General features: G+C 47.2%; 1 protein-coding gene across 1 annotated transcript; it reads right to left on the reverse strand.

Moving 5' to 3' along the window:
• Positions 1 to 87: 87 nt before the first annotated feature.
• LOC106819927 lies at positions 88 to 1,532 on the reverse strand. The gene is made up of 2 exons (XM_014824495.1): positions 1,161 to 1,532; positions 88 to 843 (listed from the first exon to the last, which is right to left on the reverse strand). Exons 1-2 carry the CDS (start codon positions 1,530 to 1,532, stop codon positions 712 to 714), a joined length of 504 nt encoding a protein of 167 aa, XP_014679981.1. The 3' UTR covers positions 88 to 711.
• Positions 1,533 to 1,562: the final 30 nt, after the last annotated feature.

Here is a 1,562-nt window from a genome sequence, read left to right on the forward strand (position 1 = left end):
AAAGACTTGCGTTCATTTCACTCTGGGTTTTCCTGCTACTGCATCACCGTCCTACCTTCGCGGTAGGAGCGAAAAATGATCCCGCAACAAACAAATTCCACGTGCTAACCACAGCGCGTGGGAAAATCCAGTGTGGTCACCCCTAGTGCCACCACAATACTGTAAGTCGATTATCAAATGTTATACGATTTAAAACTAGAACGTTACAAAGCCAAAGGCCATTGACGGCAAAATCATGTAAAAAACACCCATATAGCACCAGGCGTACATACACAGGTACTGTAGGTTATAAATGCTATGTACTGACCATCACATCACAGCCACTAGCTATACAGCCTACTCTGCAAATGCAAAAAAATAATATTTCACAACTATGGCACACGTACAATTCTATTAAAGTGGGGGATCGTCGAGCGCAAATTGATCGTTTATAGGTGGCGCATCAATCTTATGCGCTTCTATTATATCACCAGAGCACGTATCTCATATATATCATATCATATATGATATATGTGCTCTGATATCACTAACGTAAAAAAGGCACATACGTAAATAGTGTATTCATATTTTCTTTTCAAATGAAACCATGTTTTGTCTCAACCCTGTAGAACATAAATATCGGCTCTACATCCCAAACTGGGCCACTCTAGTTACAGTTGCCTTTCTGGTAGTGAATACTAGTTTCAAGCCCTAGTCCCAAGTTCCCTTAGTTTATAAGTACTTTACGGCACCTATGGCTCCGAGTCCTGGTTTGACACCGGCAAATGGCCGCCTACCCTCAAACTCAAAGGTGCAGAACTCGACCATTTCGTACATCTCGTATCCAAGTGCTTTACAAATTTCCTGAAAAATAAAGGAAAACCAATTGATAAATACAATTTTTCAGCTGTTATAAACGACACAGTGAACGCACGATCCGTGGCATCTTCAGGCCTCCTCAATAAAAAAATATTGTGATATTACAGGACAATAATTTACTGATGAATTTAATACGAAATTTAATAATTTAATTCGATCGACGATCTGTCGATTGCCGATCGACCGAAGATCGACCTTTTTTTCTCTCTCGCTTTTCTTCCCTTTTCTGACTAATTTTCTCCCTTTTTCTCACTCTTTCCTCACTTTCTCTTTCTTTCTCTCTCTCTCGCGCGCGCGCTCACCTGCGTCACACGGTTGGTGTTGACAGTCAGCACAGCAGCATACCCGCCTCGCGCCGCCAGCCTCAACATCTCCTCCTCCATCAGACCGATCAGCCGCACGTTCTCCGCGAACCCGAGCGACACGTCGGTCGCCATGACGAAGCAATGCAGCGTGCGGCCCGGCGCGATGCCCCGCCGCGCGATCTCCCGTCTTGCGCTCGCCTCCCCCCGCACCAGCATCGCCTCGATCGGCGCCATCATGCCCAGGAACGCGGTTGGCGGCTCGTTCTCCAGATCGAAGTTAATCACGCCGGCGACGACGCGGCCGTTGCCGTCGACGACGACGAACGACTCCGGCGATCGCGTCGCCGCATCCAGGATCTCCTGCGTCATTATCTCGAGGAAGTGTCGGCGGTCGAGGCC

Source organism: Priapulus caudatus, unplaced genomic scaffold (genome assembly GCF_000485595.1).
Source record: "Priapulus caudatus unplaced genomic scaffold, Priapulus_caudatus-5.0.1 Scaffold5191, whole genome shotgun sequence".
In the NCBI taxonomy this organism is placed as follows: domain Eukaryota; kingdom Metazoa; phylum Priapulida; class Priapulimorpha; order Priapulimorphida; family Priapulidae; genus Priapulus; species Priapulus caudatus.